Here is a 22,373-nt window from a genome sequence, read left to right as displayed (position 1 = left end):
TGTCAGCACAGAATTTCATGATCTTGACATGTTGCCTTTTGATATTATAAATTGTTGTTTCCAATGTTATGCTCTTCAGCAAGTCTTCATGTTGACACACCCTTGTTTTGTTTGTATAGAGTTTTTAAATTCCGATTTTGGAGCATTGACAGTATTTAGCGCCACACTTCATTTTCAGTGTCCTGTTTATTTTTATGGTAATTGATGGCTTAATGTTTATTCAAAGTTTTAGGGTCAATTCTGCAGGTATAGATATTGAAATTTTCACTTATATTCATACATTCAAATTGCTGTGCCTGTAAAGTTGATATTTATCATGTTTATAAAAGAAAAGGTTGCTTTTTTATTATTAACATACTATATTTGTTATTCACAGCAAAAAAGTCTCGCTCCTGCCCATATCTGGACACCATTAATCGTCATATGCTTGATTTTGACTTTGAAAAACTATGCAGTGTATCACTCTCCAGAATCAATGTCTATGCCTGCCTGGTTTGTGGTAAATACTTTCAAGGTGAGAAGAAATAGTAGTAGTTTTCCCTGTATCACTTACATAGAAGAATTTAAGATTTTCACAGGTTTGAAGCCTGATTAAAGTTATTTAAGCATCAGCACTAGCAGTATGTTTCCATTTTCTAACAGGTCTAAAGTGTCTGATAAATAAGATTGGTTTTAAGTAAGTCAAGCTTTTTTCTGTTTTGTGGCAGAAGAAAGGTAGAACTAGTGGAATTGTTCTCCCACCCACTTCTGTTTCATATGCTTGATGATGACTTCTTTAGGAATGCCATACTGTGCAGAGGTTGGTATGGTTGCACCACCATTGTGGTGTGAAGTATTGTCATTATAAACTGTATATGCAGTGGAATGTTGGTTCTTAGTTGTATTAATCCTAAAGAGTTTTTAATGGATGATTGGGTCACTTTGACTTAATTTTGGAATTACCATTGTGTATAGTTTTCAAACTGAATCTCATCTTTGAAGTTCAGGGATATGATATATCTCTTGTAGCTCATACTGATTATGATACAGAAAGAAATCTCACTTAGAAAAATTTTCTGACATCTTCACTTGCATGATGCCTAGTTCTTTGTATGGGGTGTTGTTAGTGTTTAAAATATCTGTTTATGTGCTTTGCAGTGAAATAGTCATATGATGAAAATGTGCTCCATTTTCTCATACATATATTTTTGCAGGTCGAGGACCTAATACCCATGCATACACCCACAGTGTATCTGATGGTCATCATGTGTACCTCAATATGCAGACACTCAGGTTCTACTGTCTCCCTGATAACTATGAGATTATTGGTAAGTGTTTTGTACTACTGGCAGAATCTTCTTGATTGCTCTACCACAGGTATAACATTATATGAACATCCCACAAGTCGACAGGTGGTTGCAGTTTCTTTTGCTTTCAGTGCATTGTAGGGTTTACATTATCAGCTTCCCATTGTAACTGGTGATACATTACTACAGTTTTTTAATTTTTAATTTTTTTTTTTTTGCTTAAGGCACCATGTGTGATTTAGCTGGTGGCAAGAAACCAAAATTATATGGATATGCCATGTTTTACTCAGGTGAATGTATTGATGAATAGATTTATGGTATCCTTTTCCACTGTCATTCATTAGCTTGTTAATGAATGTCCACAAGTCTGGCTACTGAACATGAAAAATCACAATTGATTATTGATGATAAAAAAATATGAATAATCCATTGTGCATGGCCTGTGTTTTACATATGATCAGCCAGTCTTTTAACTTGGTATGCCTCTTTCCATCATTTTATGTGTTTTATGGAAAGTTAAGAAAACAAAAGTACACTTTCATGAATTGTATTTTCAGTGCAGAATATTTAATTTGCAAGTGTTTGCTCAGACTTTGGTGCAACTATTTGGATATATATACTTGCTTCTTACCCAGGAGTCTCTTGAATCCTTATGAGGCTGTGTAGGCATGGAGAATAAAGTTGAATAGGGAGGTTTAAAGGTAGAGATGTACTGAAACACAAGTTATCAGAATGTATGAAGCATGTTCAATGCATATTACTTACATGTACCTGGATAGAACTAGTGCCCCAGGTATGATATTCATATGCCAACTGATGTATCATAGAGTCTGGACTTTAGTGCATGTAAATAGTCAGTTTGCACATTCTTTTGCAGATACAAGCCAAAACTTTGAAATTAACTGTTAAACACTCCATAAACTTTAAGAAAAAGATTTTGCAATTTTTTGTCATAGTAGATGTACTTAACCTTTATTTCTCTTTTATTTTTTTTTTTTTTTCAAACTATTCGCCATTTCCCGTGTTAGCGAGGTAGCGTTAAGAATAGAGGACTGGGCCTTTGAGGGAATTTCCTCACCTGGCCCCCTTCTCTGTTCCTTTTTTTTGGAAAATTGAAAAAAAAAAAAAAAAAAACGAGAGGGGAGGATTTCCAGCCCCCCACTCCCTCCCCTTTTAGTCGCCTTCTACGACACGCAGGGAATACGTGGGAAGTATAAGCTGAGACAGTATGTTCATCTGAATGCCCTAATCAAGGCTGTCTCATTCATGCTATCTATCTTTTTTTTCACAATCACTTTCCCACAGCAGTGAGGTAGTGCCAGGAAACAGAGAGCCTGCTAATGTGTCACAAACAGCAATGCTAATGCTACACCACAGAGTTTGTTGTGTAAAAGATTCATGTTTAACTGGTGAAGTACTAAATGATGGTCAGTTCCTAAGTTACAGTAACTATATAAGTGTTTCATGTCTTTCATATCTAATTTTCTTCCTTTCACCAGATTCTTCCCTGAATGATATCATCTTTGTGGTAAATCCAACCTTCTCACGAGATTATATCGCCCATAAGGTGAACCAGAGCAAAATGAGTAGAGCTTATGATGGGACATTATACTTGCCAGGCATAGTTGGTCTTAACAATATCAAGGCCAATGACTACTGCAATGTTGTCTTACAGGTATGGCCATGCATTTTTTAATCCTTTTTTTTCTTGGAGAGATAATGATTTCTTTTTTGATTGCATATGATATACCACATAAATCAGAGCTTCAAATGGTCACAAGGTGATGAAATACAGTTGTATGCTTGTGGTGCTTGTGGTGTGTATGCTAAGCATTAACAAAAAAAACATTCATCTTCTTGATACTGAATTTTTGCTGGAAAGGTAGAGTTGTACCTTATTTACTAAGTAATGCTGAAGATTGTTGTTCCACTTATAGGAAATGTATAATCTCAAGAAAGTAACTCATTCTTGTGGTCTCTGTAAACATATGCCTGTATGTGCGTGAATGTCCATGTATATGTGCTTTGCATGCATGCAAAGCATATTTACAAACCAGGTTGATAAGGAAATCAAGCTGCATCTTAAGATTTCCAGTTATTAAAAACTTTCAAACTTGATTTCTACTTTTATTTTCTTGACTATAAAAACATTTCTGTGTTGACCATTGTTTTTCCAGGCTTTGTCAAATATCACTCCATTACGTAACTATTTCCTGGACCCCTGCAATTACAGCCATATTCACCATGCACCTGGCACCCAAGGGTTAGCAATGTTCCCACTCATTACGAGATTTGGAGAACTAGTGCGTAAATTATGGAATCCAAGGAATTTCAAGGCTCATGTATCACCTCATGAAATGCTTCAGGTTAGTAGCCTATGATTTTTTTTCAAGTTATTAAACCCATGTGAATTACAAGATTTATGTATATCAATTTTCAGGCAAAATCTCTGTTTAGAGGCATAATGTTTGGAAGAAAAGGATTACATGTTTATATAGATTTATGAATTTGTTTGGATTAATGGAGAAAATGAGTGAGGAAAAGTTGACAGAGAGAATATATAAGTGGCAGAAGTGGATGGAACAAGGAGAACAGGAAGACTAGATTAGAGATGGAGGGAGGGAGTGAAAAAGATTGAGCGATTGGAATCTGAACATTCAGGAGGGTGAAATCGTGTAAGGGATAGAGTGAATTAAAAGGATGTGGTATACTGGGGTTGATGTTGTGTCAGTGGACTGGACCAGGGCATGTGAAGTGTCTGTGGTAAACCATAGAAAAGTCTGTGAGGCATGGTTGTGGATAGGATGCTGTGGTTTCAGTGTATTACACATAACAGTTAGAGAATAGATGGGAGCGGATGTGAGCCTTTCTTGGCTGTTCCTGGCGCTACCTTCCTAATGTGGGAGACAGTGATCCAGTATGAGAAAAGAACAGTTATTTTAAGCTTGTAGAAGATGAGATGAAGTGAAATGTGGAAGATGCTAATAAAAGAACTGGTAAGAATAGTAGAATGATGAATATGAGAATGGAAGAACTGAAATACGCTAGCATGCAGTGAAGCTTCATCAGAAGATATGGGTGAGCTCAGGGCATTGATGGATATAGATAAGATGAAGTTGTAGAGTTTTTTGGTTTCTTGCAATCAGAGATAAGGAACAGCAAAAAGGTAATTACAACTATGGGGTGTTCATCCAAATGGTGAAATGACAGACATCATAGGAATTACTGAAAATTAACATTACTACCTTTCAGGAAAGAAAGAGCTTAGTCCCATCCTTTGAGCTCAGTATTTATCAGCACAAAAGAATTCACATAAGTAGGACTGAAGAAAGGTAGTATGTTCATTTTCATTGTACTTGTACTTGAGAAAGTTTATAGCTTATGTGACATATATGCCTTGTTGTATTTCAAGGAATCTTCTTTGACTCTTTAATATGTAACACTGATGCCATGTTGAAATTTTTTTTGCATTTTTTCTTTATTTTAGGCAGTAGTATCATGCAGTAAGAAGAAATTCCAGTTCACAGTTCAGGGAGATGCCATCCAATTTTTGTCATGGATATTAAATGCAATGCATTTAGGACTGAAGACACCAAAAAGGAAAAATACCATCATCAATCGCTGCTTCCGAGGAACCATGAATATCTACTCTGAAAAGGTAGTACATTTCTATTTTCTTTGTTTGTCATTACAAATACGTTTTGCAGTACTTAGGCTAGTCTTATATATTTATATGTATATGCTTACTTTCTGCCCCAAGAATCCTTTCTGTCGTTAAGAAACTCCCACAGTAGTCAGGATGCTGGTCAGTAATGATGTGTGTTTATCGATTTGGGGAAAGAGTTGAGTATTTGACCAACAAGTCTTCATTGTTGTTGTTGCATTGTGAGCATGAAGGGTCATGGGATATGTTTAATTGGCGTTTGCAGTAATTTAGGGATGGATGATGTTTATATCTATTTATATCTCTGACATCCATTCCCTCTGGGAACTCCTATCAAAGGGAGCAGCCATTGTGATAGTCTCCATTTATCCCTATCTTTACATGCCTCCCTCGTGTACACCATTCAATGCATTCCTCCACACTTTCTATCTCACCAGTGCTCTTCCACTCTTTCCCTGTGTCAAAGCTGGTCTTCCACCCACATCAACCTCTTTAATCGTACTGTCATACATTTTCCTTGTAGTAAACTCCTCATCTTGCATTCTTTCCACATGCCCAAACTTTTTTTTTTTTTTTTTTTTTTTATACTTTGTCGCTGTCTCCCGCGTTTGCGAGGTAGCGCAAGGAAACAGACGAAAGAAATGGCCCAACCCCCCCCCCATACACATGTACATACACACATCCACACACGCAAAATATACATACCTACACAGCTTTCCATGGTTTACCCCAGACGCTTCACATGCCTTGATTCAATCCACTGACAGCACGTCAACCCCTGTATACCACATCGCTCCAATTCACTCTATTCCTTGCCCTCCTTTCACCCTCCTGCATGTTCAGGCCCCGATCATACAAAATCTTTTTCACTCCATCTTTCCACCTCCAATTTGGTCTCCCTCTTCTCCTCGTTCCCTCCACCTCCGACACATATATCCTCTTGGTCAATCTTTCCTCACTCATTCTCTCCATGTGCCCAAACCATTTCAAAACACCCTCTTCTGCTCTCTCAACCACGCTCTTTTTATTTCCACACATCTCTCTTACCCTTACGTTACTTACTCGATCAAACCACCTCACACCACACATTGTCCTCAAACATCTCATTTCCAGCACATCCATCCTCCTGCGCACAACTCTATCCATAGCCCACGCCTCGCAACCATACAACATTGTTGGAACCACTATTCCTTCAAACATACCCATTTTTGCTTTCCGAGATAATGTTCTCGACTTCCACACATTTTTCAAGGCTCCCAAAATTTTCGCCCCCTCCCCCACCCTATGATCCACTTCCGCTTCCATGGTTCCATCCGCTGACAGATCCACTCCCAGATATCTAAAACACTTCACTTCCTCCAGTTTTTCTCCATTCAAACTCACCTCCCAATTGACTTGACCCTCAACCCTACTGTACCTAATAACCTTGCTCTTATTCACATTTACTCTTAACTTTCTTCTTCCACACACTTTACCAAACTCAGTCACCAGCTTCTGCAGTTTCTCACATGAATCAGCCACCAGCGCTGTATCATCAGCGAACAACAACTGACTCACTTCCCAATCTCTCTCATCCCCAACAGACTTCATACTTGCCCCTCTTTCCAGGACTCTTGCATTTACCTCCCTAACAACCCCATCCATAAACAAATTAAACAACCATGGAGACATCACACACCCCTGCCGCAAACCTACATTCACTGAGAACCAATCACTTTCCTCTCTTCCTACACGTACACATGCCTTACATCCTCGATAAAAACTTTTCACTGCTTCTAACAACTTGCCTCCCACACCATATATTCTTAATACCTTCCACAGAGCATCTCTATCAACTCTATCATATGCCTTCTCCAGATCCATAAATGCTACATACAAATCCATTTGCTTTTCTAAGTATTTCTCACATACATTCTTCAAAGCAAACACCTGATCCACACATCCTCTACCACTTCTGAAACCGCACTGCTCTTCCCCAATCTGATGCTCTGTACATGCCTTCACCCTCTCAATCAATACCCTCCCATATAATTTACCAGGAATACTCAACAAACTTATACCTCTGTAATTTGAGCACTCACTCTTATCCCCTTTGCCTTTGTACAATGGCACTATGCACGCATTCCGCCAATCCTCAGGCACCTCACCATGAGTCATACATACATTAAATAACCTTACCAACCAGTCAACAATACAGTCACCCCCTTTTTTAATAAATTCCACTGCAATACCATCCAAACCTGCTGCCTTGCCGGCTTTCATCTTCCGCAAAGCTTTTACTACCTCTTCTCTGTTTACCAAATCATTTTCCCTAACCCTCTCACTTTGCACACCACCTCGACCAAAACACCCTATATCTGCCACTCTGTCATCAGACACATTCAACAAACCTTCAAAATACTCATTCCATCTCCTTCTCACATCACCACTACTTGTTATCACCTCCCCATTTACGCCCTTCACTGAAGTTCCCATTTGCTCCCTTGTCTTACGCACCCTATTTACCTCCTTCCAGAACATCTTTTTATTCTCCCTAAAATTTACTGATAGTCTCTCACCCCAACTCTCATTTGCCCTTTTTTTCACCTCTTGCACCTTTCTCTTGACCTCCTGTCTCTTTCTTTTATACTTCTCCCACTCAATTGCATTTTTTCCCTGCAAAAATCGTCCAAATGCCTCTCTCTTCTCTTTCACTAATACTCTTACTTCTTCATCCCACCACTCACTACCCTTTCTAAACAGCCCACCTCCCACTCTTCTCATGCCACAAGCATCTTTTGCGCAATCCATCACTGATTCCCTAAATACATCCCATTCCTCCCCCACTCCCCTTACTTCCATTGTTCTCACCTTTTTCCATTCTGTACACATTCTCTCCTGGTACTTCCCCACACAGGTCTCCTTCCCAAGCTCACTTACTCTCACCACCTTCTTCACCCCAACATTCACTCCTCTTTTCTGAAAACCCATACTAATCTAATGCCCAAACTATCTCATAGTATTATGTTTCACTTGCTATTTCGCTCCACACTTCATTCCCTTTGCATTCCCTGCTATACCAGACCTCTCATACACCTCATCACTTTCTTCACTACATCTCATCATACCACATGCTTTCTTTAGATAACTCATTTTCACAGCCAGATGTCCAGAGTATGAATGGAAAACTGTAAGTTGTGTTTGTCTAGGAAGTGTAGTTTCAGTTGGGTGTATGTCCATTGTGTTGGTTTTTAAGACTGAGTTGGAGGGTGGATGTTTAGTGCTTGTTAGGTCATAGCAGTTAGTATGTGTTTTGTGATTGTTTTGTTTAGTGGAGGTGAGATGATGTGTGAGTAGAGTTTGCAGAATTGTGAGGCAGGTGTGTAGGCTTTTTATTTTGTTTTGGGGGTTGGTGGTTAGTTATGGAGAAGTTTTGGTGGAATTATACTGGGAGGCTCTTTGTTCATTGTGTAGGTATTGAGTATTTATAGTTTATAAGCAACCGCCTATTTCGTGAGTGCTTGAGTGCTCTATTTTGTGTGGTTAGCAGCTTTGTTGTACTTGCATTTAAGAGGATGTGAGACCAGTTAGTTGATATGTGGCTTGGAGTGGAACATATGAATTGTTTTTAGAGGATGCTTTGGGATTCTTTTCCTTCTCTACATCAACTGCCTCTTATTTTTCTGAGGGTATTTAGTTTGCGTGTTGATTTTATGTTGACATTATTGGTGTAGGCGAGTGAATGGCGTGCGTGTGTATGTTGTATTTGATGCCTGAATTATCTTTCTTTCATACTTATTTGCTATATCCCATTTTGGCAAAGACCACCAAGAGCAGATGAAAATGCCTCACTCACTCTCATCTATTTTCTATTTTTCATGTTCAGTCACCAAAACCACAGACCTCATCCACAACCAGACTTACATGAATATTTTTTTTTTTTTCTATACTTTGTCGCTGTCTCTCGCGTTTGCGAGGTAGCGAAATATACAAATGTATATTCATGCATGATTTACTTCACATTTATAATTCACTGAAATATATGTTACCGTTATCCAATTTGTTCAGCAGAATCAGTCATAAAGGGATTTTGAGATAATTATTCCTAATAATGCTATTTCTTAACATTAGATCTTGCCTGTGGATATAGATGATAAGGAACGAGATCGACTGTTAAAGTCTGAAGAATATCAAGAGAAGATGGAAGAGAGCCCATTTCTGTATCTTACCTGTGACTTGCCACAGCCCCCTTTATTTAAAGATGAAAAGAAAGAAAATATCATTCCACAGGTAAGCAAGAGTGTGACAGTAAAATGAGTGAGAATGCAAGCATGTGTATTTTTTTAATGTGTTTTAAGAATCTGACTAATTGTAGAAAACTTTTTCAGAATGCCAATTGATTTGAGTAGTTATTTAGTGGATGTCCTGGATTTGTCATTCAACAGTAATTGTATTATCCTTTATTTCCATCTTTCTAACATATATTCAGATGGAATGTTGGTGTTGGGTAATAGAGGTTCATAAAGATGGCAAGAAGTTTATAGAAATTGCACCCACATAGGCAGCCACCAACTAGGGAGGTATATTACTGGTACTACTTGCCTTTGGTATCAGGAGGGTTAGTGACATCTGCATAGTAAGCCAGCACTTCAGTGGTTGTCAGGTTGCACTCCTCTGAACCAGGTAGCTGTCTTTCCTTTTTGCCTTACCCACATGTGGACTGCTGGCATTCTGCTCGCAAGCATACTGTCTTTACTTGTCACGCATAGCACTTGACAATACTTGACTCAAACAACTCATTTTTCATAACTAGATTTTCCAATGGTAAGTGCTTTGTGCTAGCCCAGCCTTTTGGCAAAATAGTAGGAGCAGTAGGTAGAAGTAGTAGCCAGGAACATTAGACAGAAGTGTTAGGTAGAGGGAGTGGGTAGGAACTTTTAGGTGTGAGCGTTAACTAGAAGTTGTGGGTTGGAATATTAGATAGAAGTAGTTGGCAAGAGCAGTGGGGAGAAGCTTCTGGAAACATTGTGTTAGATTGCACTCTGCCAGTGGCCTGTTAAGGGTGAAGTGCTAAAAGGCTTAAAAGCGGCACTGGAGTTCACTACTTATGGAGACTTTTGCCGTGGCTACCCCTTAAGGAAATTCCCAAAGGGGACAGGTGTCAGAGGCATAGGTAGATAGATAGATAAATGAATAGCCCCCACCTTGATCCTACCTACTGTTTTTACCTAATGCTCCTGCCCAATTTTCTTATTTACTATTTCTATCTATTGTTACTTCCATTTTGCCCAAAGGCAGTGTTAGTTCATAGTGTTCATTGGAGGAAAATCTAGAAATATGAAGAATGAGTTGTGTGAGCTAAGTGTTTTCAAGTGTGATGAGTGTGAAGGAAAGATTGTATGTTTGTGAACAGAATGCCAGCAGTCCATGTGAGAGTGAAGCAGAAAGAAAAGAGAGCCACCTAGGTCAGGAGGGTGCAACTTGACAGTCCCTGAAGTGTTGGCTCACTACGCAGCCATTGCTCACCCTTCTGAAATCCAGGTGGGTAGTACGGATGACCCCTGACTTATGATGGTTCAACTTATGATTTTTCGACTTTACAATGGTGAGATATTCAACACTATTATTAAATAGGCTTTGTGTTAGATGATTTTTGTCCAACTGTAGGATAATGTAAGTGTTCTGAGAACATTTGAGGAAGGGTAGGCTAAGCTATGATGTTTGGTAGCTTAGGTGTATAGTATTAGATGTATTTTTGACATGATATTTTCAAGTTACAATGGGTTTATTGGAACGTAACACCATTGTATGTTGAGGAGGATCTCGGTGATATACCTTTCTGGTTGATGGCTGCCTACTAACAACTAGCTACTATTGTCCACACAAAATCCAAAGTATATTAAAAGTGATAATGACATGGTATGATGCATAAATACAAATTTTTTTGTAATTCAGTGACACACATCTGACTAGTATGAAAAGATAGGTGAATGTAATGTGATTTTTCACCACAAAATATAATACAGCAGAGAAGCACTTGTATTACTACCATTAACAGTGTCACTGAATGGAATTACCATTTGAGGAAAGTGTAATAAAGTGTGTTAAACTGTAGCGTGCTGTAATTCATAAAGCATTTTAATTGTACTTTCATTTACAGTCACAGCTCATGAAGAAATAAGGAGTAATTATATTATGTTGATTTTTTTTTTTTTTTACTTTGTCACTGTCTCCCGCATTTGCGAGGTAGTGATGTTATTTTGATATACCTCATATTATATTTAGGATTATATTAGAAACTTGAAACATTATTAGAGTAAATGTGTAGATTGATATGTCCAAAGAAAATCCTATGTGGAGGTGCAATCCCTGGATGAAAGATCCAGTTTCCCATAAGTACTTATTCAGAATATTATATGTGATAATTGCCTGAGGTACAGAGAGCCTTTCATAGTGCAGGAGCTCTGTGGTGGAAGGAGCAGATGCCACTATGAAGAAGATCACTAAATGAAAATTTCAATAAATCCAAGAATTAGGAGTTTGTTGCTGATAGATCCTTAATAGGTATATATGTGCCAGTAGAGAGGTATATAGGGTACAGAGCAATACTCAGTAGAATCCAGGATATATGTAAACAAGAAAGGAGATCTTCTTTTTTCTTTCAAACTATTCGCCATTTCCCGCATTAGCGAGGTAGCGCCAAGAACAGAGGACTGGGCCTTTGAGGGACTACCCTCACCTGGCCCAATTCTCTGTTCCTTCTTTTGGAAAATTAAAAAAAAAACGAGAGGGGAGGATTTCCAGCCCCCCACTCCCTCCCCTTTTAGTTGCCTTCTACGACACGCAGGGAATACGTGGGAAGTATTCTTGCTCCCCCATTCCCAGGGATAAAGAAAGGAGATATTTAAACATTATGTAAACCTGGGAAATATCAGAGATGGGATAAACAAATTTTAGGGCAACACATTTCCTTACTGATAATTCTTTGGCCATCAAGGGTGTTAAAGAAAAATTACTCTTTTTGGGCAGTATGAATATGCAAAGGAAACTTATGCAGGAAGAATTAATAGAAGTCTTATCATATATCAGAAAGAGGAAGAGACCAAAAGTGAGGTCCAAGGACAGTGACAGAATATGATATTATCAGAGCACAAGTTGACTTGAATTTTCTATGGTGTCTGGTATGTATGTATGTTGTTAAGTTTATGTATACTGATTTAGTTACATAATGCAAGATTCTATGGGAGTACCATGTTTATCAAGGAAACAACACATGTGGTGTAGTAGACAAATGATGCTTTGTATACATATTTTTTGCATGTTTGTGTTATCATCAGAGCATTATACTTGAAAATATATATTGCCTATTAAAAGGGATAAAGAAGTTTTCATCTGAGTTATGCACAAATTTATTGCTATTTAGGTGAGCTTGTATGTACTGCTGAGTAAGTTTGATGGGAAGACTGGGAAGGAATACCAGACCTACAAGGAGAATATTCTCAAGAGGTTCCAACTCACAGGACTTCCTCCATATCTTATCCTGTACCATAAAGTGAGTTGCAGACTTTATACATACATAATTATATTGTGATTTCCTTTTTCAATCTAAAGTGTTATAGATTTTAAGGCCCTGTAGCGAATGTAAAAGGTGCACCAAAAGTTAATCTTATTATTCTTTGAACAGGTAGAGATACATCTTATTTTTATGAAAATGCAGACATGGGAATTATAACACTGAAAAGATTTATGTATCATTCCTAACTTCAAGACTGGAGTGCTTTGTTTAAAAGTCTTGGTCAAAATACAGTTTAAATTATTTATCTTCTTTGGTTTGAATAAATGGTTGTAAGACGATGGAAATTATAGACATCTATATAAAAGGCAAACTAGACAGGCGTGTATAGGATATGGTTGAGAGACAATGGGACCTTTGAGTGGAGTGAAGGATGATAGATCATGCTTCCAAGAAGATATGGATGGTTACGCAAGAGAAAAGTGTAAATGAGGGTTGAGTGAATCATTTTAAAAATAATTGACTGCAAGTGTGTCAACTCAAAATTATTAATTATGAAATTCACACGAGAGGTTTGGAATACGTTGCATATGCATCATATAATGACTGAGGAAAAGAGCTTAAATCCATAGTATTACTACCCAGCAGCTCACAAGAGATTCAGAAGAAAGGTGAGAGCACGTGAGAAGTAGAGCTTAAAGTCATGATTCATTTGGGTTGTAGCTAGGTTTACAGTTTTAAAAAAAAAATCCAGTTTGAATTGAAGTATATGATTAGTTGATGCAGGGAAGGGTTTCTGATATTTAGTTATATACCTCAGTATTAACATTTCTGTTCTTATGCTTATTGATTAAAGTTTGTTGCAGAGGTTTACCAAGAACACATTCTACGTTGAGAAGAACCCAACAATCGTTAATTTTCCAGTGAAAAATATTGATGTTTCAGAGTATTTGACTGAAGAGGTAAGTGTTTATCATTTTATTAAGTAGCAAAATGTTCGTGCTTTAAGTGTTGAGCTGTAATTGTTTTCAGGGTTGGGCCATAAAAAGTGGATGTGTAAGCATAATGGAGGATAGGTGTTGGAGATGGAATAAGATTGCATGCTGTATAAGTAAATGTTTTTCTCATTCATGTGAATTTGTTTTTAGGTGTAAGCATTGGAGGACATCTTAACTTTTGAACAAGAGAACTTCTCTGTGTTATTTCTGTTTGATATCCTTTTTGATGTGGATTCCATCATGCATTCATTGGACTACCACTTAATTTGCAATCTAACGTTTAGAAAAGACTTTAATGATGTTTTGAAAAATCTATTTTTTTTATCCAAGTTTGTTTCTTCCAGTTGTGAGATATATAAACAGGAGAGTACTTATATCATCATTAACTGTACCATATTTTGCAGGTGAAGCAGAAACACAGTGAACCCATATATGACTTGGTTGCCAATATTGTGCATGATGGAGAACCCAGTACCGGCACATATCGGTGCCACATTCTGCATAAGGTACAGTCAGATATACTTACAGACTAATGTGTGAAGGTAAATCATAATGAAAATTGTACATAAATTGCTATTATTATATCAATAGCCTTTCTTACTATTGGTTATTTCATCAATAACCTTTCTTGCTAGATCTCTTGCACAATTTCAAATGATCTCTCTAGATAGTGGCTTATTATAAGGTCACCTTCATTCATTCTTTACTCATTTTACAATGCATCTAATAGGCAACTGTGTCAGATATAACTACAGCTTGCAGAATCTTCTAGAACAAGTTTTAGCAATTGCTTCTGGGTTTCTGAAGGCATTAACATATTCAATATGTTTCGAACTCCCTTTGTAACTTGGAGGACATTGATTTTTGGTGTGGTTTTTTAGGGGGGGGGGGGGGGGGAGCTTACCCTTAGTGCCACAAAATACAGCAAAATGCCTTTTTTCTGATTCATTAAGAGATACACAAAAAATATCAAAACCATTATTTTTTCTTTTCAGTTAAGATGCCTTTTAACCACACAAGCATTTTAGAACCTACCTTTGATCTTGCTGGTCTTGCATAGGACCTGCCTTCCATTCTCACAAATGCATCTTTCTCATTCTTACAAATACAGTACATTCCCATTTCACACTGTGTCTTCCCTGTAGGGTGAGCAGATGTAGCATGTGGATGCACCAAGTGTTGTGCGTGCACATCAAATGGGAGTCCCAGTAAAAGGTGTGTGACCATTTCTGCTTGCTGAATAGTGAGGGATAACCGTTTCAGTGACTCATCTTTTGTTTGGGTTGCTAGTCATGTCCAATCAATAGATTTTACAGTGTTTTTGAACATAAGTTAATATGTAGCTAGATTGAAGGCATGGTACCTAATCACACTTGCATCAGCACCAAAAAGGTTAAGTGCTCTTACTACTGGCATCAGTAGTAGTTGATAAGCAGCCTCAGAACAGGGAGATTTATTATCATTACTATCTTTCTGGGTATCGGGTTAATGATGACTGTGTAATGTGCCGGTACTTCAGTGGTTGTTAAGTTTCACTTCTTTGACCCAAGTAAGTGTCTTTTTCTGTCACTTCCACATGTGAACTGCTGGCATTGTTTCCACAAAAATACAATCCCTCCTTGTCACACATAACGCTTGACTCGCACAACTTGTTATTCGTTACTCTAGCCTTTCCTGTGGTGAGTGTTATACACTAGCCTTACCTTTTGGCTAAATGGTGGGAGCAGTATGTAGAAGCAGTAGGTAAGAACATTGGAGAGGAGCATTAGGTAGAAGTAGTAGGTAGGAACATTAGGTGGGAGCATTATGTAGAAGTAGTAGGTTGGAACATTGAATATACACACTAGCCTTTAGTTTCTTGTCCTCAACAGGCCACTGGCAGAGGGCAACTGTAGCACTGAGTTTTCAAAGTCTAATCTTACCTAATGTTCCTACCAACTACTTTTACCTAGTGTATCTACCTAATGTTCCAGTAGCAATTTGAAATCAACGATACAAATTTTATATACTTCTCAAAAACAAACAGACTCTGTGGATTCCTTGCAGGAAATTTTCTTCACAAATCATCATTCACCTTAGTGATTACTCTGTAGTTTGTTGGTAAGACTACATCATGAGTATGCAGTTTGTATCTCTTCTCCAAATTATCTTAAGGACCAAGATTGGCTTGAGAGAGTCTAGAAAAGGGCAGCAAGATTGATATCAAGACCAAGAAATAAGCTATTTGGGGAAAGGTTTAAAAAGAATTTAAGTAATTTTCTCTACAAGTGGAAAGAGTGTAATGATTTGATGAAAGTTTTTGAATATTGGAAAAAAATAGGTTGTGGTATAGATTTATTTTATGAAATAAACATTAATCTGATACCCAGGAACAGTGGGCTAAGATATAGGGGATAAAACTCTGAGAACCAGAAACAGTAGATTAAAATATTTGGGGATAAAGGTTTGTTGTTCACTGATGATACAGCGCTGGTGACTGATTCATGTGAGAAACTGCAGAACCTGGTGACTGAGTTTGGTAAAGTGTGTGAAAGAAGAAAGTTGAGAGTAAATGTGAATAAGAGCAAGGTTATTAGGTACAGTAGGGTTGAGGGTCAAGTCAATTGGGAGGTAAGTTTGAATGGAGAAAAACTGGAGGAAGTAAAGTGTTTTAGATATCTGGGAGTGGATCTGGCAGCAGATGGGAACACGGAAGCAGAAGTGAATCATAGGGTGGGGGAGGGGACAAAAATTCTGGGAGCCTTGAAGAATCTTTGGAAGTCGAGAACATTATCTCTGAAAGCAAAAATGGGTATGTTTGAAGGAATAGTGGTTCCAACAATATTGTATGGTTGCGAGGCGTGGGCTATGGATAGAGTTGTGCGCAGGAGGGTGGATGTGCTGGAAATGAGATGTTTGAGGACAATATGTGGTGTGAGGTGGTTTGATCGAGTAAGTAATGTAAGGATAAGAGAGATGTGTGGAAATAAAAAGAGTGTGGTTGAGAGAGCAGAAGAGGGTGTTTTGAAATGGTTTGGGCACATGGAGAGAATGAGTGAGGAAAGATTGACCAAGAGGATATATGTGTCAGAGATGGAGGGAACGAGGAGAAGTGGGAGACCAAATTGGAGGTGGAAAGATGGAGTGAAAAAGATTTTGAGTGATCGGGGCCTGAACATGCAGGAGGGTGAAAGGCGTGCAAGGAATAGAGTGAATTGGAATGATGTGGTATACCGGGGTCGACGTGCTGTCAGTGGATTGAACCAGGGCATGTGAAGCGTCTGGGGTAAACCATGGAAAGTTCTGTGGGGCCTGGATGTGGAAAGGGAGCTGTGGTTTCGGTGCATTATTACATGACAGCTATAGACTGAGTGTGAACAAATGTGGCCTTTGTTGTCTTTCCTAGCGCTACCACGCACACATGAGGGGGAAGGGGGTTGTTATTACATGTGTGGCGAGGTGGCGATGGGAATAAATAAAGGCAGACAGTATGAATTATGTACATGTGTATATATGTACATGTCTGTGTGTGTATATATATGTATACATTGAGATGTATAGGTATGTATATTTGCGTGTGTGGACATGTATGTAAATACATGTGTATGTGGGTGGGTTGGGCCATTCTTTCGTCTGTTTCCTTGCGCTACCTCGCTAACGCGGGAGACAGTGACAAATCAAAATAGATAGTAGAAAATAAAGGTTTCACATGAATTTTTTACTAAAAGATGGAATAAACTGCTTATTAATGTCATGAATTCCAAAACAGTTAAGTTTTCATGAAAAGATTGAAGTATTTCCAATTAAAAAAATTGAAAAAAGTTGCTTATTACTTTTAACAGATAACTTTACTACTCGTAAATGGCTCATCTTTTGCTAGTTTTGTTCTGTGTGCTCTATGAAAAAATAAAGAAGGTATGAAAAAGGACCAAAAGTGAGAATAAGGGACATACAAAATGGAAGTTAGTGTGGGAAGGAAATACATTTTGAATATTCTTTAAGATGAGTTGTGCTCATGGTATGTGAAGAACATTCTGCATGTTTCAGTTTGTATAATAGAGTTACCATGTAGTGAATGTAAATAGATTTTCTGATAGTGATACTTTATAATCTCTTCAACATTTACATTACTGGACTGTCTTTGTAAAAATATGTAGCATTTCATGTAGATGTGCAACAAATTTATATTTTGTATTACAGGGAACAGGGAAGTGGTATGAACTGCAAGATTTGCATGTCAAAGAGATAGAGCCACAGATGTTGACTCTTACTGAATCATATGTGCAGGTACTGAGGGTATTGCTTTTTCATGAGTTACCTTAAGTAGGATAAGGATGTGCATGAGTGAGTTCATAGGCTGTATGTACATGATCCATCCAGTGAACTAGGGAATGGACTAATGATGATAGAGGAGGGGGGCCAAGTGAGGTTATTCCTTCAAAGGCTCAGTCTTCTGTTCTTAATTCTACCTCGCTAATGCGGGAAATGATGAATAATATGAAAAAAAAAAAGAAATAGGAAACCAGTTTCTTCTTAGAAAGCTAGAATTTGCATGTATTTGATTTTGGATTTAAATTATAAATTTTATAACCATAATTAAGTGATGTGTAGTATTTCATTCTGTGCAGTGCTTGTCCTTGCTGCATTTCATATCACTTTATTTTATTTTGTTTTGGTACAGTACACCTACTACATTTTCTTTTGAGCATTGACATCACTGTACATTTGTATATACTTTATATACTGAACATAATCACAGCAGCACCTCATACAACTTTGTTATTATGAGATTTCAGCCGGCTTTGTTATTTTGCTCTATATTAATCTCATATGAGCTTAGCTGAATGGAAGCTGATATATTGAACTGTGATCGTTTAGTTAGTTTTAGGGACACTTTTGAGGACTGAAGAACTCAAGGTTAAGGGAATATTTTATATTAGGGAAATAATGAAATATGTTGATAGTTTGGGAATTCTGTAGATATTTTGATTAATATTCAGCACTTATTTTTTAGTTTTTCTAGTTAGTTTGTACAGATTACTAATAGAAAAATTCTCCCTTTACAGATATTCGAAATGCAGAACTGTTTTGTAAGATCACAAGATGGCAAGAAGAACTTTTGAGAAATTTTCAGATAAGTTTTTTATACATTTTATCAGAATGATGATTTAACGGTGATAGTCACATTCTCATTACTCTAAACATTTGGTTGCATCAGAAATTGATTGGAAAACTAACATTGTCATGTTCTAGTTATTGCAAAAATTGTGTTTATTTTCTAATGATTATTTTTTTTATTATTTTATTATTTTGCTTTGTCGCTGTCTCCTGCGTTAGCAAGGTAGCGCAAGGAAACAGACGAAAGAATGGCCCAACCCACCCACATACACATATATATACATACACGTCCACACATGCAAATATACATACCTATACATCTCAACGTATACATATATATACACACACAGTCATATACATATATACACATGTACATAATTCATACTGTCTGCCTTTATTCATTCCCATCGCCACCTCGCCACACATGAAATAACAACCCCCTCCTCCCTCATGTAGCGCTAGGAAAGGACAACAAAGGCCACATTCATTCACCCTCAGTATCTAGCTGTCATGTAATAATGCACCGAAACCACAGCTCCCGTTCCACATCCAGACCCCACAGAACTTTCCATGGTTTACCCCAGACGATTCACATGCCCTGGTTCAATCCATTGACAGCACATCGACCCCAGTATGCCACATCGTTCGAATTCACTCTATTCCTTGCATGCCTTTCACCCTCCTGCATGTTCAGGCCCCGATCACTCAAAATCTTTTTCACTTCATCTTTCCACCTCCAATTTGGTCTCCCACTTCTCCTCGTTCCCTCTACCTCTGACACATATATCGTCTTGGTCAATCTTTCCTCACTCATTCTCTCCATGTGACCAAACCATTTCAAAACATCCTCCTCTGCTCTCTCAACCACACTCTTTTTATTACCACACATCTCTCTTACCCTATCATTACTCACTCGACCAAACCACCTCACACCACATATTGTCCTCAAACATCTCATTTCCAGCACATCCACCCTCCTCCGCACAACTCTATCCATAGTTCATGTCTCACAACCATATAACATTGTTGGAACCACTATTCCTTCAAACATACCCATTTTTGCTTTCTGAGATAATGTTCTCGACTTCCACACATTCTTCAAGGCTCCCAGAATTTTCACCTCCTCCCCCACCCTGTGATTCACTTCTGCTTCCATGGTTCCATCCGCTGCCAAATCCACTCCCAGATATCTAAAACACTTCACTTCCTCCGGTTTTTCTAATGATAAGTAAACAAAATTCAATCAGATCTAGGATATGGGACCAGATTTTTTCTTGGGGATGTTCATATCTATGGCTGTCTCCCAATACAAGAGCACCATGTACATTAAAGGTATTCGTCTCATAAACACATCCGAACTCTACATGGTTAATCTCACCCAGCTTCAAAAGATAGAAAATGTACAGCTACACAACACTGCTCTTGCAGTCTCAACAGCATATATCCTTTGCAAAACAATGCCACCATGTGCTAATACATACACAATCACCTTGCAACACAGTCTATTCAACAACTGCCGAATTGTCTAATGAACACAGTCATTGCATCACCATATGGGTTGTAATACTGAGAGGTTTTCTTTGATTTAAGATTGTTGAAAAAACATGATTATTTAGAAAACAGAATTTGGAAACTCAAAACTCAAAACAGGAAATGTGAGAACAGAAGTTGCATACCTTTTGTGACCTTTGTGAAAGTAGTTGATTGGAGCCGCTTTTATTCACAGAAGATCCTGGGAATTTTTGCTTATGAACATGGCATGTTATGTGATTAGATTTGGTGAAGAATTGTAATTTTGTTTTGCAACATACAGAAAGTTCCATACACTTAAATTGCCTTGCTTAAGTTTTCTGCAGTTTGGGATGGGAATTTTGTTTTGCAGAAATTCCCAAGTTACTCTTTACAAATGGTAAATTCCTTATGGTATATCTTCGTTTTAATGTTGTCTTTATTTTGCTTTTACTGCAACATTATAAGAACTTCTTAAGAATATAATTATGTTCAATCAAACAACAAAATACAATATTAATACAAAATTATTTGTAATATATTTAAATGAAATAAAGAATTTTGAATACAAAGAGAATTTCTTTTTTATTTCTATAAAACATTCAATGGTTAAACATGAAGATTCATCTCCATAGAGAAAAATATAATCACTGGTAACAACCTTGAATGAAAGAGAAAGGAAGGGGGTGGACATGTTGGAAATGAATGTCTGTGGACACTATGTAGTTTAAGGTGGATTTATCTTGTATGTTGTGACACTTTATGAGAGAGGCATGGCAGTAAGCACAATTTGATTGAGCGAGCTGACCAGGCTTCGCCGAAATGGTTCTGACATATTGATAGCATGAGTGAAGGAAGGCTGATAAAGAGGATCTGTGTATCAGAAATGGAGTAAGCAAGGGAGAGGGGAAGACCAAGGAGGCGGAAGGATGGAATGAAAGCTTTCGGGTATGTCGATCTTGACATTCATGGAACAGAACGAATTGAATGTATGCGTTATTTGGAGGTCAACCACATAGTAAATACCCGACCATTCTTGTTATCACATTGGACACACACATGACATTTACATAACTAATGGATAAAATTAACATTGAGGTCCTATATCAATTCTGTATTCAGACCTTTTACAACATGCAGATGAGACATACCTTGGACGCCATTTGGTAAACAAGTGATTGTCGACAATCACTTGTTTACCAAATGGCATCCTAGCTAAAACATCTCTTTGTTGTATATCAGCTGACTTATATTTCTTTCTTGTATCTTGTATGTGATTATTACATGAAAGTGCACTTGGGAACTTACTGTGTTTCATTTTTACTTATCACAATTTGATTTTTGTGAGAATTTCCACTTATGCTCTGTAAGATTGGTAGTGTGGGAAGGTGGAAAAGTAGAGTCAGGCAACAAAAATTTATTAAAGGTGCAAGGGAGATTTGGCAAGTGGAAAGAATGTAAGTCTTTGAGATTGCAGTATATAGATATGAGACCTTAGTTTTCCATGGCTCAGATTAGTGGACAATGAGAGCAGCATCTAGTATATGGATATGAGACCATAGTTTTCTAAGGCTCAGATTAGTGAATAATAAGAGCAGCCTCTAGTATATGGATATAAGACCTTAGTTTTCCAAGGCTCAGATTAGTGAATAATAAGACCGATGTGTAGCAGTTAGCGTTCCCCATCCAGGGTTGAATGCATGGTTTCAAATTCTGATTGTGGCCGTCGGCCCACAGTGAACCCAGTTCTTCCACCCCTAGGGGTTGGTCAATAAAATGGGTACCTGGCAAGGTTGTGTCAGGAAAACAGAAAAGGGTGTGTTGAAATGGTTTGGACATATGGAGAGAATGAACAAGGAGAGGTTGACAAAAAGTATATATGTGCCAGTTGGAGGGAACAAGGAGAAAGGGGAAACCAAATTGGAGGTGGACGGATGGAGTTTAAAAGATTTTGAGTGATCAGGGCCTGAATATACAGGAGGGTGAGAGGCATGCAAGGAATAGAGTGAATTGGAACAATTTGGTATACCGGGGTTGACATAGTGTCAATGGACTAAACCAGGGCATGTGAAACATCTCTGGTAAACCATAGGAAGGTCTATGGGGCCTGGATGCAAGTAGGGAGCTGTGACTTTGGTGCACTACAACATGACAGCCCAAAGACAGTGTAAATGAATCTGGCCTGTTTTGTTTGTTTTTCTAGTGCTACCTCACTGAATCGGTGGGTAGCAATGCTGTTTTCTGTGGGGCGGGGTAGCGCCAAGTATGGATGAAGGCAGGCAAATATGAATATGTACATGTGTATATATGTATATGTCTGTGTATGC

At 37.9% G+C, this 22,373-nt stretch overlaps 1 protein-coding gene across 3 annotated transcripts in view; it reads left to right on the top strand.

Annotated features, from left to right (window-relative positions):
• The window catches only part of Usp39 (ubiquitin specific protease 39), a 31,716-nt gene extending 11,093 nt beyond the window's left edge, over positions 1 to 20,623 (top strand). For 2 of the 3 annotated variants that reach the window (XM_071684394.1, XM_071684393.1), the window contains exons 2-12: positions 377 to 514; positions 1,194 to 1,307; positions 2,786 to 2,961; positions 3,464 to 3,652; positions 4,774 to 4,944; positions 9,061 to 9,219; positions 12,353 to 12,481; positions 13,309 to 13,404; positions 13,845 to 13,946; positions 17,620 to 17,706; positions 18,486 to 20,623. In XM_071684394.1, coding sequence (XP_071540495.1) covers positions 424 to 514; positions 1,194 to 1,307; positions 2,786 to 2,961; positions 3,464 to 3,652; positions 4,774 to 4,944; positions 9,061 to 9,219; positions 12,353 to 12,481; positions 13,309 to 13,404; positions 13,845 to 13,946; positions 17,620 to 17,706; positions 18,486 to 18,542 — 1,371 coding nt within the window. In that variant the 5' untranslated portion in view covers positions 377 to 423 and the 3' untranslated portion in view covers positions 18,543 to 20,623. The remainder of the gene's footprint in view (positions 1 to 376; positions 515 to 1,193; positions 1,308 to 2,785; positions 2,962 to 3,463; positions 3,653 to 4,773; positions 4,945 to 9,060; positions 9,220 to 12,352; positions 12,482 to 13,308; positions 13,405 to 13,844; positions 13,947 to 17,619; positions 17,707 to 18,485) is intronic. The other variant, XM_071684395.1, reaches the window with a different exon arrangement.
• Positions 20,624 to 22,373: the final 1,750 nt, after the last annotated feature.

Source organism: Panulirus ornatus, chromosome 38 (assembly GCF_036320965.1).
Source record: "Panulirus ornatus isolate Po-2019 chromosome 38, ASM3632096v1, whole genome shotgun sequence".
In the NCBI taxonomy this organism is placed as follows: Eukaryota; Metazoa; Arthropoda; class Malacostraca; order Decapoda; family Palinuridae; genus Panulirus; species Panulirus ornatus.
The sequence above is the reverse complement of the archived record's forward strand: the minus strand, read 5'-3'. Positions and strand labels throughout refer to the sequence as shown.